This window comes from Orycteropus afer, unplaced genomic scaffold, assembly GCF_000298275.1.
Source record: "Orycteropus afer afer isolate SDZICR_OR568_19922 unplaced genomic scaffold, OryAfe1.0 scaffold00235, whole genome shotgun sequence".
NCBI classification, from domain to species: Eukaryota; Metazoa; Chordata; class Mammalia; order Tubulidentata; family Orycteropodidae; genus Orycteropus; species Orycteropus afer.
The window spans coordinates 2439987-2456052 of NW_006921822.1; the positions used below are offsets into that span (position 1 = coordinate 2439987).

A 16066-nucleotide genomic window follows, 5' to 3' on the forward strand; every position below is an offset into this window, starting at 1 on the left:
TATGAAAAGTGAATTTACTCTGTAAATTTTCACCCCAAAAAAAAAAAAAAAAAAAAACACCTGACTTGAAAAAACAATTTATTTATTTTTTTAAAAAACAACTAACGCACAGCAGATTCTGGGAAGAGAACATAACACCATCTCCCCATTTCTCTGATACAGAAAGCACGTCCTCTTAACTCTGTCTTTAGTGATTCCAGAACAAGAGATAGTGGATAGTTATTCTAACACCAAGAATACAAAAAGATTGTGGCAATGGGTGGCTTACCTCTTTGGTGGGGCTGTAGAAACCTTTGAATAAAGGGGTAGAAGTTAAAGAGGAAAAGCTGTGGAGAGAATAATACACTGGCTTTAATATTTATGTACCTGAAGCTATGGAATTTAATTTCTTCACAATGCAATTAATTAACTAATGGGGAATCATTTCTTTTTCCCAATAAACAATTCATGCCTCAAGAGGATTCAATACGCTGTATTAAGCAAGGGTGGAATTTCTCAAGTGAGGCCATGTTGCTGTCCTCATGATGCAAAAAATAAAGTATAAACAGAATAAACTGGAGGGAAAAGAGGCAACCAAAATGTAATAATCTTCCACTTCTAAAATTGGTACAGCTATAGAACTGAAATTTTCATGTTCAAAGATAGGATCACAAGATAGAACAGTACTGATATTCAGAGCAAGAGACAAAATAGTAGTTCAAATCTGAACAGCAACGAGTGATGCTCAAGATCGTGACCATGAAAGAGACTACAGTCTTGGTATTATTACTATACCCCAGTCCAACCACATCGGGGTACTCTGCGTTCTATATTTGAGAGATAAACTACCACTAACACTCCAGAGTCCACCTAGGCAAAGGTGACAAGGATCGAGCAATCAAGGAAAAGCCAATGTTTAACTTCCAGAAGAGAAACTTTGGAAATGGAGGGCCTTTTACAAGGGTTGTCACGTGGGAATAAATTATTCTCTTTTAGCCACAAGGTAAAATTTAGATGGGCCACTGAGATTATAACAATGAAAATTTTGGTTCAATATAAAGATGTTTACTTGCAATCAGTTGTGAAACTCCACTATCATTTCCATCAACCTATGATTAAATTTGCAAGACACTTTTGCCTTCCTATTGTGGTGCAGTGGATTATTTGGTATGGCTCTTCTAGCCAGTCATTATGACTCTCACCCAATGACTGGGTGGGAGTACGTAAATGTAAGGTGCTTGTGGCCCACGGAAAGGATTGCCAATAATGTAAATAAGGTACATGGCACCCTTGTGAGGGTAGGACAATGGAAATAAAGTATATGGGACTCTAACATGGACATTGGTCAGTCTGTCATCCTGCTAGGCTTGAAATGAGCCATCTGAGATGGGAAGGTGGGGGAGGAATCTCACTACCATCAAGAATAAGCAGCAGCAGCAGGGGTGGAACACATTCTTGGACTTGAGATCCCTGAGCTGGACCTCCTTAGCAGAGACAGCAGCAGCAGAGGCAACAGAACTGAGACAGAAGGGTGGGCTTGCCGACCCCCCAGAGTGAGAAAGCTGAATGCCTTCAGGTGGGAGGCTTACTGGTGGACTAGGGTGTACTTAGGTGCACCTATCAGCAGAACTAAAAGAGTTTTCTAACGTTTGCCCAAGCAGGGCAGAGACCAGGGCAAGAGGCAAAGGGCCAAAGAGAGGCATGCTTACGGGCACAGCTAAGGGGAGGATGTCCTGATCAAAGAATTGTATCCTAAGTGTTCCTGAACCTAACTGTACCTTGTTGCTTCCCTAATAAACCTCATAATCATGAATACTGTTGATGAGTTCTGTGTGGCCTCTGCAACAAATTATCAAAACTAGCAAAAAAGTAGTTGAGTGCCATGAGAGGACAGTTGGTGTCAGAACTGGTAAAAAGTTTGGAGGGTGGTGGCATGTGTGGCCTCCACATCACAGGAGATGATGTCTTGGGCTGACGGTACTGACGCTGATTCTTTCTTCCCCTTGTGAAGTTAGACAAGGTCAGAGGATACTGCCCCACACCCTTTTTGCACCTATCCTGCTCAATTTCAGGTCTGACATGAAATTGCTGCACAACTGTAACAAGAACTGACCTTGTAATCCTACTTTGGGACCACAGGTTTACAGAAAGGGAGAAAGGAAATGAGTGCTTTTACTTACGTGATTTTACTTTTAACTTTGCACGTATCTGTATCATTTGATTTTCAATTAACAAGCCTGTTATACTTTTCTTATTTAAAAAAATTTTACAGGAAATGACACATTGCATGATATTCAAAGTAGTAACAATCAGAAGTGCAAAGTGACAGGAAATACCACCAATGATCATGGTTTTATGACCTAAATTTTTGGGTATCTCTCTTTTTTCTACAATGGCAGTCTAAAAGTACGTGTGATGCTCCCATATCTATGCACACAAACACAACACAGACACACACACACACACAAACCACTAAGGAGCTCTTCCTATCTAGTTCAATATAAAATAAATGGCATGAGAATTCAGCTTTGCAGACATGACAATTTCCAACTAGAAAGATCTAGAAGTCAAGAAAGCCACGAAGGGATAAACAGACTGTGAGATGTAATGTCATTGTCATGTGCACTGAACTGATTCCAACTCCTAGAGACTGTGTATGCCAGAGTAGAACTGCCTATAGTTTCCTAGGTTGTTGCCAGGACTTTTCTTCTGTGGAGCTGAATTAACCATTGCACTACCAAGGCTCCATGTGAAAGTAGTAACAGTTAATAAAAAGTATGTGGGTTATCCTATTTCATGAAACTGTGTATATGAAACAAAGTTCATTCAAACCTCATGAATTCCCACCAATCTGGAGATAAGGTTCATGAGCATCATCTTCACTTCAAATCTCTCCTTAGAGCTCTCTAGTTGTTTTAGTAGTTTTTCTGCAAAATCTGTAAAGGACAGTATCAGAGAAGTATACTATGAGTACACCATTATCTAACAGATGCAGGGAAAGATGTAGTCAAAGAGTGACTCTGCTATGGCTGTGACTGAAAATCTCTATGCTGAACCAGCCACGGCGGTTCAAACCCACCAGCCACTCCTCGGAAGGAAGGTTGGGCATTCCTACTTCCGTAGTGATACTGCCTCGGAAACCCAAGGAGGGGTCGCTATGAGTCAGGGCCGACTCGATGGCAAACAACAACAACAACAACATGCTGAACCAGGGCAGTGAAAACAACCACATGACGGAAGATGAAAAGATTGACACACAGGTAAATAAACCTTCAATGGTACCCAAAGGTAAGTCTTAAGGATTCTCAATATTTTCAGTATTAATAACTAGAGTGATTGTTGATAGGTGCTCTACTTAGGTGGTTCTCTAAAGCCTCAGGAGCTTTTTTAGAAATACAGAATTTCAGGCCCAATCCCAGACCTACAGAATCAGAATTTGTACTTTAACAAGATCTCAAGGTGATTTGTATGGACATTGAAATTTAAGAAACACTGATCTAGAGCCAGGGTCAGCAAGCTTTATTGTACATTAGAGGACAGTACCTAGGGAGCTTTTTAAAATCCTACAACCAGCCACACCCCACACTAACTATAAGACTCTTTGGGGATAACTATCAGACTCTTTGGGGATAACAGTAAATTTATGTAAATCACTCAGGTGATTCCAAAGTGCAGCTTACTTTGAAAAAGTGTTACAGAACAGGATTTTCCAGTTTTTTGTTTCTATAGACAAGTTTTAAAAAAGAGAGAAAAAGGAAATAAAAAAAAAATACCATCAAAAGACTGACAACTTTTTTTTTCAGTCAAGTAAAATGTTCTGCCACTATTGTGTTTTTAAAGACATGAATCTTGATAGAGCTGTTCTGCATTTCTCTTACTTTGCTGTGGACTGGGAATCATTACTTTAGAACATAATCCTCTAGGCTGCAACCCACGATTAACAACTAAGCACTCACTGATTACCTACTATGTGTTGGGGCTTTACAACTAAGCATTCACTGATTCCCAACTATGTGTTGGGGCTTTACGGTTCTTTGGCAACACTGCAAGTAAGGAACTAAATAGGCAGACATATGCAAGTCATAACTATAGTACCTTGGGGATCATGAATCAAGTGAATAGCTGAAAAGTTAAACACTTCTGGTTTTTTCTTCTTCTTTTGTTTCTGAAAGAAAGGAAGAGGAAAAACATTTACATGCTAAATTACAGTGATTATTCCACCACAGGACAATCAAAGGTGTGTTAAAAGCTGGTCTCAAGTCTACCACACTATTTAAAAATGAAAACAAATCTTGTTCCAAAAACCTTTCTTTCAGTTGGAAGAACTAAAGGTGGTTTTTGTCTTTTAAGCTTAAATCCCAAGACTATGCCAGCTAATGGGGAAGTTCAATAAGATAGAAAATAACAAATGCTAGCAAGGATGCAGAGAGATTGGGACTCTCATACACTGCTAGCGGGACTGTAAAATGATACAACCACTGGGAAAAGCAGTATGGCGATTCTTTAAAAAGCTGGAATTAGAAATACCCTTTGATGCAGCAATTCCATTACTACGTATATATCCTAAAGAAGCGAGCGCCAAGACAAGAACAGATATATGCACATCCATGTGCATCGCAGCACTATTTACACTAGCAAAAAGATGGAAACAACCTAAGTGCCCATTAACAGAAGAATAGATAACCAAACTATGGTACATACATACAATGGAATACTATGTCAACACTAAATAATGTAGAATCTGCAAAATACTGCATAACATGGATGAACTTGGAGGACATTATGCTGAGTGAAATAAGTCAGTCCCACAGAAGGACAAATATGGTATTAGTTCATTATTGTAAAAAGTCAAGGAAACGTTTATATATGGAAAGAAACTCTTTTTGTTGGTTACCAGGGGTGAGAAGGGAGGGGAGGGAATACTGCAAAAAAAAAAAAAAAACCCCACAAAAATCACGGACCCATGTCACTTTAGTTTTGTGTATTTCCCTGTACATAAAATTATATTTCAATAAAATGTATTTTAAAAAAAAGAGGAAACAACTTAAGTGAAAAAAGAAAAAAGAATATGCCAGCTATTAGCACCTGTGAGACTTAAAGGGATATGAAAATATACATTTTTAAAAAAAGGCACACAGGGACCAAACTATTATTTTCAGAATAATCTTTACAAAATAATAAACATATATTATTTATGTACTCTTCTGAGAAGATAAGTCAGACAAAGATACACTAATACAGGCCACCTTCATCAGAACAAGCAAAATATAAATCTAATCAAATTCATTTATTCATCATACCAATGAGTGCTTAAAAAATTATCACACATTTCTAAGCTATCAAAAACGCTATTTTTTTAATGTCAAATTTTGAAAAGCTCTTGCAAAGAACCACGTAATTTGCATTCTAATGATGCCTAGGAGCTTTGCTGGCATAGTGGCCCCTTCTCCAACTACATGTCTGACCTTGAGAACTTTCATAGCCTTTTCCAATTTTTTCTTGTGTTTGGAGCTTTTCTTCCCTGTGGCATACTGTACTAGAAGGTCTCTTGCTGTTGGTCCTTCATCCTGAAGAAGAAATTACTTTGTAAAATTGTAAACAAGGAAAATCTGCATAGAGGCAGAGTAATCTTTTCAATCACTTTTAAAAAATAAATACCACTTCTAAAATCAGGTAAAAACTATATGCACATAGGTACAGTTACACACAAAGATTTTTACCGAAGCACTGATTTTTGTTTTTAATGCTTTGCTTTTTTATTAAAGTATACTATACAGACAGAATGCAGTCTTGTAATTAACTGAAACAAGAAACTGGAAACAAGTATTTATCAACATGAAAATGTTTACATTATAGTACACCCACTTTCTAAAACGCTAAAGAATAAGATAGAAGATACACATGTACTAACATAAAAAAAGATCTATATATACTAATCTTTTTTTATTTACATCTAAATTTTTAGGTCTATATATAGATTGATAAGAAGAAAGCAAGTTGCATAGTAATATATGTTGTTGTTGTTGTTATGTGCCATCAAGTTGGACCCAACTCAAAGCGACCTCTCCTTGGGTTTCTGAGGCAGTTTCCGTTTACTAGGGAAATAGATTGCCCAACCTTCATTCCGAGGAGTGGCTGGTGGGTTTGAACTGCCAGTCTTCTGGTTAGCAGTCAAGTGCCTTAGGCACTATGCTACTGGAGCTCCTATAGTAATATATATATTATACAAATAGTTTTAAAAAACCTACTAAATACTTATATGTACAGATATCATAGTCAATACATAGGAAACAAAGTGGTACCTCTGAGGAAGGAACTGAGAAGTAAAAACAAGACAGGGTCAAGAAAACTTTTACTTTATCTATATTATTTGAAATATTTCATAATGAGAATTTATTTTTCATAAATCATTTAACAGAATAATAGTAAAACTAATAAAAAGATGTTATTATATATTCCAGTATTCTTGTCATCAAAATGCTAAAGTGGGGAGGAAATTTTTTTCCCCCCTCTTCAATACTTCTAAGAAATTATCATGACATTATAAATATTCATTTTTTTTTTTAAATTGCCATGGCATTATTCTCCTTTTCCCCACTCTAAACATGCATGATGTCAAGATTCTCTCTAAAAAAATATACTGGCAATTTTTATCCTAAATTAACATAATAAGACAAAAGTATAACATTAAAACTAAGAACAAGATGGAACGAGCCTATGTTTTATAAGCATAGCGCCTAAGACATTTGACTGCTAATCAGAAGACTGTCAGTTCAAACCCTCTAGCCACTCCATGGAAGGAAGACTGGGCAATCTGCTTCCGCAAAGATTTACCACCTCAGAAAGCCAATGGGGGTCACTATGAGTCGGAATCGCCTCAATGGCAGTGAGTTTGTTTTTTTTTAAAGCTTCCTGAATACAAGTGACTAATTCTAAATGGAATAAAATCTCACAACATGACAGAACTCGATAACGTGCAATTGTGACATCTAAGGTTCTCACTAACTCACACAGTCATGGACTCTACAATTGTAGTAAAATCTAATAAACTGTCACGTTCAGAAGGAATAATTGTTAAACTAACCTCAGATTCTGACTCACTGTCCTGTTTCTCTTCTTCATCTTTTCCTAGGAAGAATGTCAAAGCAGCGACTAATATCTAAGGTGCAATCAGAGACAAGTCAATTACATAACCCAGATTACAACAAATACTTTTGTCTACACTTTACACATGAGTATGGACTAAGATCTGAAGGGAAAAAATAAAATCAAAGTGTGGTAAAATTTTAGCTCATTTTTCTTACCATCCCATAAATAGGCAATAAAAAAAAGTTTAACTAGAAGAAAATAGTCAAATTTTACCTGGTTATCTTTCAAATTAGACTGTCAAGAATTTCTACTCCTCTGACAAGAAAAGCCCTTCTAGCCTTTCTAGTAACAATACATAGCCCTTAAAGTTTTATCAGCTGTGCCTGAGTTAACATTCCTAAAAGAAAAGTAAAGAATTATAGGAATACATAAAATCTAAACATGAAGGCTATTATTTAATGCATGTCATTTTAAAAACTCTTCATGATAATTTTGTTTGAGTCCCCTAAGACAAAGATGAAGTCAGGAAAATTGTCTAAGTACAAATAATTACTAAGCACAAATTCGAGCTCTGATGGCACAGTGCCTAAGGCATTTTATTGCTAACCAAAAGGATGGTGGTTCAAATCCACCAGCCTTCACAGAAGGAAGATGCAGCAATCTATTTCCATAAAGATTTACCACCTCAGAAACCCAATGGGGGTCGCTATGAGTAAGAAGTGACTCGATGGTAGTGAGTCTGGAGTTTGGTTTGGAAGCACAAACTGGTGGCACACTAGTTAAAGATCCTGGCTGCTAACCAAAAGTCAGCACTTCTCAGCAGGCTAAAGACGTGGCAGTCCACTCCCATAAAGCCTTACAGCCCTGGAAACTCTATAGGGCAGTTCTCCTCTGTCCCATAGGGTCTCACTATGAATTGGAATCAACTCAACAGTAATAGGGTTGGCTTGATTTTTTGTTTAAACACGAAGTTCATGTCCACATACCACTTCATCACATATCCATCTCTTTCACCTTCTATCCACAGAAATGTCACACATAAGGACCAACAGCTTTCACACAGTCCTAGAAGAGCTCACCTTGGTGATCTTAGAAAAGCATGCAGTTGTGATAACATTGACAGTTTTGGCATCATTCCTGAGGGAAAACAATGATTGTTATTAAACAAATCTCCATTTTACTGTATTTCACAGCATAAATAATGGCATAAAACAGACAACATAATAAATATTTCCAACATGTTACAATTTTGATATTTTAAAATATTTGTTAAATAGTCAATAACAGGTGAACATTTATTTAAATTTCAGCCCAGCCTTACATCAGAAAATTATGTAGCCATTAAGATAGAATTTTTGAAGAATGACATAATGTCTTAATGACATAAGAACCTATAGAAGGTAACTGAGGGGAAAAAAAAAAACAGAATAAAAAATCCTAATGGGCAATCTACTTCTGTAGTGATACTGCCTCTGAAACCCAAGAAGGGGTCACTATGAGTTGGGTCCGACTTGACGGCACATAACAACAACAACCATATACTATAAGACCAGGAGGAAATACTACAAAAAAATTTACAGTGATCATTTCTATGTGATGTTACTACCAAGAATTAAAAACAAAAACAGTTTCTTGCTTTTTCAAGTTTTCTGCTGCAATAAATAAACATTACTTTTAAGAAAAACAAAAGATATGAGTTGATCATATTGGATCAACAAATGAAAGTTTATGAAACAGTGTTTTACATACGTAAGACAAATTGACTTGAAAATCTTCAGACTGACACAGTAGGAAGAGCACAGACTTTGGAATCAGAGAGATCAGGATTTGAATTTCAGATCTGCTTCTCACTTGCTACTAAACTTAAAGTCTATGAACTTCATTGTGACCTAGATAGACTGTATTAAACTGTTTGGAGGGTTGACTGAGGTAATATAAAGTGCCTGGCCTCAGGAAATGGTAGCCAATGTGGTTCTTAATCATTTGGATTATCTCTATATTTTTATTTCCAACTTAGGCTATGGCAGAGTTATTACATAAATTGAGATCAAGGAAAGTATTTTTGTATATGCCCTGTATTGAATGAATAAAACAATCTCCTTATTAAGAGACAATTACACGTAGTTTACCAGATGTTTCTTCTGTAGAGTTCAATCATCACATCCAAAGACATCTTGGCTGCAGTTGCATTGCTGTCTCTTAACATGGTGTACATGAAATTTTGCAAGACCTGAATACAAAGAGAGAGACTTAATGCACTGATGGTACAATGCTGCAAACATGGAAAATAAAAGGATACTTACTACATTAACTTTATTGTTCTTGTGTTTTGCATTTATGTTCTTGATATCAGTCACAATATGAGTATATAGAGTCTGAGGAAAAGAAACAAAAGCATGTACACATTAAGCCGAATCAAAATTTCTAACCTTGCTCAATTTGGAGAAATGTACAAATGTTTAGGATGATTTAATTTTACCTATTTTTCATTATGGGAGCTCTGGTGCCATAATGCCTAAGGCATTTGACTGCTAACCAGAAGCCTGGCGGTTCAAACCCACCAGCCACTCCTCAGAAGGAAGATTGGGCAATCTACTTCCATAAAGACACTGCCTAGGAAACCCAAGGAGGGGTCACTATGAGTAAGAAAAGACTCAACAGCAGTGAGTTATTTTTCATTATATCACAAAAGGAATCAAAGAAACTCCCCCTATCCACATGAAAACAACAAAAACAAGCAAACAAAGCATTTAAAAAGCAAAAAGAAAGTTGCTCTCAAAAGGTTTAACATTAAGGGAATGTGAGTTCCTATTAAGAGTAATGAAAAAATTTGGCAACAGATAATGATGATGATGGTACAACATAGTGAATGTAATTAATGTCACTATTTTTTATTTTATTAAATTTTTATTATATATATTTTACAACAACAAAAAGCCTAAACATCAAGTTACCATATGGCCCAGCTACTCCAACTCCTGGGTATATACCCAGGAGAACTGAAAGCATGCTCATGCAGAAACTCATCTGTGAATGTTCATAGCATCATTCTTCATGATGGTCATAAAGTAGAAACAATCCAAATAAATGCCCATTAACTGATAATGGATAAATAAAATATGGTATATTCATAGAATGAAGTATCATTCAGCAATAAGAGGACTGAAGTACCACACTGATGAATGCAAAAACATGGATGAACAAATTTTGAAAACATTATGTTAAGTGAAAGAAGCCAGTCACAAAAGACCATGTAATAAACAATTGCATTTATATGAAATATCCACTATAGGCAACTTTATAGATAGCAAAAGTAGATTAGTGATTACATAGGGCTAGAGGAGATGGGGGGTTATGGGAAAGACACAAGATACACTAAAAAATACAATTGTTAAAATCAAATGATGACAGAAAGAAAATAGTTTGAAGAAACATTTAAGCTAATCTATGCAAACTTAAGTTTTTCTTTCTTAAATTTCTTTCATAAACCTTCAACTTCAGGTCTTCCTTATATAAGGAAATACAAAACAAAAGGGAAATATTAACAAAACAGTTTTATTTGAGGGGAGGGAAGGCATAGCTATGAATGTCCACGCTCTGATTTAGCTAATCAGTACAACGCAGTAGTAAACGGCTTCAGTTATAGGGCCAGACTGCTTGGGTTTATAGGCCAGCTCCACGACTTAGAAGCTGTGTGACCTTGAGCAAGTTACTCTCTCTCTGTCTTAGCCCTGTCATCTGGAAAGTGAGAGTAACAATATAATAACACCACATCTCACATAGGGATATTGTGAGGAGCAAACGAGTTAAGACACAAAAGCTCTTAGAATGGTGTTTGTTACAAAGTAAGAACTCAATAAATGAGCCATTACTACCATATTGCATGCACAATGATAAATTTTTTTCCTATTAAAATATTAATTATATCCAATAATGTAAAGTATAAAGAAATCAAGGGACTCAAAACCTCTTCAAGTTTTAAAGTCACTACAAGCATGAGACATAAAAAAAAAAAACGTGTCTTTACCTTTCGTAGAAGCTTATCATGGCAACGCAGAAGTTCAAAGAAGAGCTCCAGCAAACTTGATGGATTGATGAGATTCTTATTTCTCAGTAATATCAAAGCTTTGCAAAATGTCTCAGGAAGAAAAAGAAAATATACTATAAGACAATGATAAAACAAGGATAAGAAAATGGAACATGTTTATCCCCAAAGAGTTTCATGTCCCCTATTTGCTTGCCATTATTCTAGGCATCAGCAGCCTTGACTGTAGTTAAAATGCTTGGCTGTTAACCAAATGGTCAGCAATTCAAACAGACCTGCCACTCTACAAGAAAAGGATGTAGTAGTCCACTTCTGTAAAGATCACAGCCTTGGAAGTCCTGCAGGGCAATTCTACTCTGCCTTATAGTGTTGCTATGAGTCAGAACCAATTCATTGGCAGTGGGTTTGGTTTTTGGTTTCTTCTATACATTGAGCAAAATAGTCTGTACTTACGGAGCTTACACTAGGGGTGGAGCAGAAGAGGGGACAGACAAGTAAACAAGCATATAAACAAGTTTATTTCAGTTACTGATGAGTATCATGAAGGATGTAAAACAGGGTAACATGATCGATAAACAGTGATTGATGGTGGGCTACTTTATACAGGGATGACAAACAACACCTCTCTGGAAAGTGTCAACACAGGATAAAACTTCAGTGAACAAAGACAAGAAAGGTAGGGTACAAATCATATAATAAACTGAGTTGTAAAAATCAATGTGAATTTGTAACCCTAAAAGCAGTGTATTTTGAAGTACTCTTAGTCCTAGGAGTGGCCCAACAGGAATTGTAGCACTCCTGCTTACCATCAACACTCATGTGTACACCTAACATCCAAAGTGATACTTTGGTCTCTAATATTATTCCTCATTAAATGGACCAAGTAATCCTTGGAGAATACTTAATTTCATACCTTGGAGCTGAAAAACACAGTTAAACTATTTTTGCTAGAATGCAAGAATGTTTTCAAAAACATCAGGAATACTGCTAAAAGGACTAAGAACTCCAATTAGCTAGGGTGTGACAATTTGAATATAAAAATAACAATGCTCAAAAATAAGCTAACAAAACTACTTATAAAACTAGTTGCATTGTCAAAGAAAAAAAATAATAGTAAGTTCAATTTTTGTTGATTAAGTACATAAAGCTAATACATGGGCTTTCTTCTAAAAAATATAATCTGTTCCTAGTTGTATAAGAAAGGAGCTCTGGTAGCATAGTGCCTAAGGCACTTGACTGCTAACCAGAAGGCTGGCGGTTCAAACCCACCAGCCACTCCTCGGAAGGAAGGTTGGGCAATCTACTTCCGTAGTGATACTGCCTCGGAAACCTAAGGAGGGGTCGCTATGAGTCGGGTCCGACTCAACGGCACTTAACAACAACAACAGTTGTATAAGAAAGAATGACTAAAAACTTAGAATGAATCAAAAAGCCCTGGAAAAAATAGCAACTAGAGGAGCTCTGGTAGCATAGTGGCTAAGACACTTGCCTGCTAACCAGACGGCTGGCGGTTCAAACCCACCAGCCACTCCTCGGAAGGAAGGTTGGGCAATCCTACTTCCGTAGTGATACTGCCTCGGAAACCCAAGGAGGGGTCGCTATGAGTCGGGGCTGACTCGACGGCACATAACAACAACAACAACAACCCTAAGTAGAAAGAAAGCCCAGCAGTTAAGATTGGTGGTTATCACAACACCCAATTAAAAGAAGATCTATCAGGATGTTCCAAATGATTGCTCTAGATAGGAATGCTAATTACACTGCCTCCTCATCCTTCTTCTGGGAAAGGAAATATCTAACATTTAAAAAAATATGTACTAAAACACTAAAAAGACAAACACACACACATTTACTTATTTAATAATGCCCAGAGGCCAGCTGGGTTGAGTACAGCCAGCCATGCAAAACTTTTTTAAAAATCCTAAGGTGGTGTAGTGCCTAAGGCATTTGACTGCTAACCAGAAGACTGCCGTTCAAACCCACCAGCCACTCCTCGGAAGGAAGGTTGGGCAATCTACTTCCGTACAGTGGCTGCCTCAGAAACCCCAGGAAGGGTCACTCTAAATTGGATCCAACTTGGCAGCAATGAGTTTAATTACTTCAAAATAATTTTAAAAATTAAAATCTTTCACATCTTTGGCCTAAGGGAACTAGAATTACATGACAGGTAAAAGCCTTCTGACTAATGGTTCAAATTTGAATCCTCTTGTGCTATGCAGCTCGGTCCATAACTCAACTGAGAGTCAATTAGTTGAAAACCCAGAGCCTGCAATCTTGGCTTTTCTGAGATTGTCATTTCTTTCTCTTTTGGATCTAATCAAATTAACAAAATCCTAAAGAAGTGTAAAATGGTAGAATTATCAAAAGACTTGAAAATGTAAGAATTGTAATCATAGTACTTGTATTAAGTTCTACCTGCTATGAAAGTGTTTGAAAATGGAGGTATTAAACTTGAAAATGCCTTAGGTCAGGTTTCCTAGCAGAGCCTGATTCATTTACCAGTGATTTGTTGGGGGTGTGCTCTCAGAAGGGAAGTGATGGAAGCAGGATAGAGCAGAGAAAAATGAAAGCTAAGCAAGGCTGTATCCTCGGCAGGAGACTAGCTTTAATGGGATCCAAAGAAAAAGCCCTGGAACACAAACTCCACTAAAGAGTTAGTCCAATCAGGCAACAGGCTGGGCTTTTGTACCTCTGAGCAGGTCAGTCACTGGCTGTGTGCCGTGAGAGCAATCGTCCAGGTACCAGGACTCCCATTTGGTTGAGGGCAATTTTTCAAAGGACAGTGGGGCATTAGCAGCTAAAATCTATACTAGGTGGGAGAGATGCATACAATAGCCTGGTAAAGGGGATCTAGGCCAGGACCCAACGTCAAGCATAGAGGGAATCAATGTTTAAATGCTCAAACTGGCTATTTAATGGATAAACCAAAAAAACAAACCCACTGCCATTTTAATTCCGACTCAGAGCGACTCTCAATGGGTCTCCAAAGTGGTAAACCTTCACGGAAGTAGATTGCTCAGTCTTTCTTCCACAGAGCAGCTGGTGGCTTTGTACCACCAACCTTTTGGTTAGCGGGCAAACGTGTTAGGCACTATGCCACCAGAGCTTTAATGGATATGTTTATTAAAGTAAGCATTATAAAAACTTTAAGTTGTAATTATGTTCTTCATGCAGCTTGATTTGAATGACTAGAAGGAATCACCTATTCAAAAAAGAGGGAAGAACCTCCCTGCAGAGTTAACATGATGGAAGAATAGGAAAGTGTAGCGGACAAGGGGGCGATGGAGGGAGATGAGATAAGAAACACAGACAAGGAAGCACATCATGTACGTATTGAAAGGACATGATAAGTTTGAGTTTTATTCTAAGATTAGAAACCATGGGAGGATTTTAAAGGGTGATACATTCTGATTTATATTTTTAAAAGCTTCCTGGCTAGCAAGCTATTGTCACTCAAATACATACTTCACACACACACACATGAACACAGCAGTATTTATTAATCCAAATAGTGGTCCTACCATTCGTAGATCAGGATCCAAGAGAGTGTGATTATAAGACAGCAGATCTTTCAGTTCCTGAGGAAAGCTACTTAGATATTCTGGGTAGCAGTGACTAATCTGTAACAAAACAAAGGCTCTTTTGAAGTGTCTCCCTTTCTAAGTTATTCGGATGCACACAATTAAGGTGTTCTGTAAAAGGAGAGTAGGTGGTCCTAAATCACTTTTTTCTTCTAAATGCTAGTTTCTCTAACCCCTCTCATATTTCTTCTACTCTAGTAAAATACTCATGACATAATTTAGAACCCATTTTTATGATAAGTTTGAAGAAAACAGTGTTTGAAAGTTTTGTTCTGGTTAGCTCTGTAAAGACTAGAGAAATCCTCTCACTTACAAGAGAGAGAAAACAAAGTTGCAAAACAGGAAAATTATTTCCTTAACTTTCCACTTAAAAGTGGAATAAGAGTATTACTGAAAAAATATTCTGCTAAATGTGTGCAACACATTGCTCTTAAGTCTGTTTAGAAGTTATCTTCTTACCTGTGCCATAAACATCACCAGCTCTGCCAGTTCTTTGCTGGGTTTATTTGGTTGTAATTTGAAAATCTCCACATTGGATTTGTAGTGATTATATTGCTGTAGAAACTGTGGAAAAATAAAATTAAAGTGTGTCACATCCTATTATATCACTTTCTCAGTACAGAATGAAAAATTACTTACAAGTCTTTGACAGTGGCATAGGAAAAAGATAAGGCAAAAGAATACAGAACCATTGCCTTTTCCTTATCTGCACCCTTCAAAACAAACTTTGAAATATCAAAGCACATCATAGTAATATAAAGATCCTTTCCTTAGAATTAGACATTTGAATGAAATTCACTGTTGAGTCAGATCAGATTCCTAGCGACCCCTCCTTGAGTTTCTGAGGTGGTATCACTACAGAAGTAGATTGGCCAACCTTCCTTCCAATGAGTGGCTGGTTGGTTTGAACCACCAGCCTTCTGATTAGCAGTCAAATGCCTTAGGCACTATACCACCGTGATAAAAATAACAATGAGGCAAAGATGGTGTTTAGTTTAAAAAGTTGTGCAACTATTACCACTAATTCCAGAACACTTTTTATTAACCTTCCCCCACCCACCCAAACACCCCTACTCATTAGCAGCACTCCCTAGTTCCCTCTCCCTCCAGACCTGGGAACCACTAATATACTCTCTGTCTGTATGGATTTGCCTATTCTAGACATTTCATTTAAATGGAATCATAACCCAATTGCTTTTAAGCCTACTGTACCACTTCTCTACCTAAATTGCTCATATTGTTGTTGTTGTTGTTAAGTGCCGTCGAGTCGTTTCTGACTCATAGCGACCCCATGCACAGCAAACGAAACATTGCCCAATCCCACGCCAGCCCCACAATCCCTGCTATACTTGAGCTCATCATTGCAGCCACC

General features: G+C 37.2%; 1 protein-coding gene across 1 annotated transcript in view; it reads right to left on the minus strand.

The window, feature by feature from the left end:
• The window catches only part of SDAD1 (SDA1 domain containing 1), a 90932-nt gene that overhangs the window by 66330 nt on the left and 8536 nt on the right, over positions 1-16066 (minus strand). The window contains exons 2-12 of the mRNA XM_042782079.1: positions 15154-15258; positions 14635-14733; positions 11096-11206; positions 9372-9443; positions 9198-9298; positions 8148-8205; positions 7064-7138; positions 5445-5546; positions 4075-4144; positions 2812-2915; positions 269-326 (exon numbers count right to left, since the gene is read on the minus strand). Coding sequence (XP_042638013.1) covers positions 269-326; positions 2812-2915; positions 4075-4144; positions 5445-5546; positions 7064-7138; positions 8148-8205; positions 9198-9298; positions 9372-9443; positions 11096-11206; positions 14635-14733; positions 15154-15258 — 955 coding nt within the window. The remainder of the gene's footprint in view (positions 1-268; positions 327-2811; positions 2916-4074; positions 4145-5444; positions 5547-7063; positions 7139-8147; positions 8206-9197; positions 9299-9371; positions 9444-11095; positions 11207-14634; positions 14734-15153; positions 15259-16066) is intronic.